Raw genomic sequence first — 1,883 nt, 5'->3', positions numbered from 1 at the left:
CCCCTCAGCCCCTCCCCTGGATACGCCACTGCATAGAATACTAACTCTGTTGAGCAAAATCTTAACAAACGACAACATGTTCAAGTATATTACAAACTTCCTAAAAGAAAGACATTTTCAGGTCAAAGTATCCCATACCTTATCAAAGACGTTCTGCCAAGAAAATGGCATCTCACAAGGATCATCACTGGCAGTTAAACTCTTTCTTTTGGCCATTAATGACATTGTTGAAACAATTAAAGTTCCTATTAAAGCCAATTTATTCGCCGATGACTTTAACATATTTTGCAGAAGCAATAACCTAGAAACTGTCCAAGAATTACTCCAAATTAGTGCCAACAGCTTATCAGATTGGTAAAAAAAAAACTGGATTCTCATTCTCAAACCTCAAATCCCAAAGTATTATCTTTACAAAACAAAAAAAAACAAAAGATCTCAATTTAATATTAGACAACGTAGTTATACCTCACCATAATAAAATTAAAATTCTAGGAATAACATTCGATTCCAAACTTAATTGGATATCCCATCTAAAAAATATTCGTGACTCGTTATCTCAAAAACTCAACATAATCAAAATAATTGCTCATACATCATGGGGTGGTGACAGCTCATCTCTTTTAATGATCTATAAAGCTTTAATTCGATCTAAAACAGACTATGGATCTATACTGTTAAAAAATGCCAAAACCAACCACTTAAACATGATTCAAACTAAACTAAATACTGCTATAAAACTCTCAATAGGGGGATTCAAATCCAGCCCAATTGAGAGCATTAGAAACATTGCTAATGAAATTCCACCTAACCTTAGAAGAGAAAAACTACTTTTATTATATTGTGCCAGAACCAAAAGAAACATCAATAACCCAGCCATCAAAGTAATAAACGCATACATACAGGAAGCCGTAAAAGAAAATATAAAAATAAACAATATTTTAGAAAGAAAACCATATAATTTTCCCCCGTGGAACACAACATTCAATGTTAACCTTTTTTTAACTAAATTCAAAAAAGAAAACACAATGCCCTCCATTTATAAAAAAATGCTCAATAACAAATTGCAAGAGTATCCAAACAGCGTACACACTGATGCATCCAAAACTAATGACGGAGTCGGTCTCGCAATGATAATAAACAATCTATCGATAGCATACAAACTTCCACCTCAAGCATCAATATTTACAGCAGAAGCGATGGCAATATACAAAGCTGTAAAATATCTCCACACAGAATATGCAAACCACCAAACCAAATGTATAATACTCAGCGACTCACTCAGTAATTTAATTGCCATCACAAATACTCGAAACCAAACAGACATCACAAAGCTCATACAAGAAGAAACCTTTATTGCAGAAAACAAAAATATACACATCCATTTCGTATGGATTCCGGGCCACATAGGCATTCCAGGAAATGAAATGGCTGACCAAGAAGCCCACAATGCAATTACCTCCTCATTAACTGCAACCATTAATTCCATCACATTCGCAGATGCCAAGAACGAAATTAAACTACACTCAAACAACAAATGGCACTCTCACTGGCGAAAACTCAGCACCAAACTCAATATAATAAAAAACAATATAAACCCATGGAAAAATCCTGAACTCAGCAGAAAAGAAGAAACCATAATAAACCGCCTCCGAATCGGACACACACACCTAACACATAGCTACTTGATGAGCAAAGACGACCCTCCACTATGCGACTCATGTAATGTACTTTTAACGGTCAATCACATCATTACAGAATGTCAAAAATATAGCCAGTATCGAAATCAATACCACATTTCAGAACAAATCTGCCAAGCACTAGGACCAAACCCACAAGACGTTAAAAACTTAATTTTATTCTTAAAAAAAACAGAATTGTACAAT

At 34.6% G+C, this 1,883-nt stretch overlaps 1 protein-coding gene and 1 long non-coding RNA gene across 2 annotated transcripts in view; both read left to right on the top strand.

The window, feature by feature from the left end:
• Positions 1 to 6: 6 nt before the first annotated feature.
• Positions 7 to 397, top strand: LOC107882840. Its single transcript, XR_001678936.1, has one exon. It is a non-coding gene; the product is annotated as an uncharacterized LOC107882840 (long non-coding RNA).
• LOC107882839 overlaps positions 7 to 1,883 on the top strand; it is a 4,342-nt gene continuing 2,465 nt past the window's right edge. Inside the window, exon 1 of the mRNA XM_029490060.1 lies at positions 7 to 1,876. Within this exon, the coding sequence (XP_029345920.1) occupies positions 624 to 1,876 (1,253 nt within the window). The 5' untranslated portion in view covers positions 7 to 623. The remainder of the gene's footprint in view (positions 1,877 to 1,883) is intronic.

Source organism: Acyrthosiphon pisum, chromosome A2 (genome assembly GCF_005508785.2).
Source record: "Acyrthosiphon pisum isolate AL4f chromosome A2, pea_aphid_22Mar2018_4r6ur, whole genome shotgun sequence".
In the NCBI taxonomy this organism is placed as follows: Eukaryota; Metazoa; Arthropoda; class Insecta; order Hemiptera; family Aphididae; genus Acyrthosiphon; species Acyrthosiphon pisum.
Note: the sequence above shows the minus strand (reverse complement) of the source record. Positions and strands in the feature narration are given on the sequence as shown.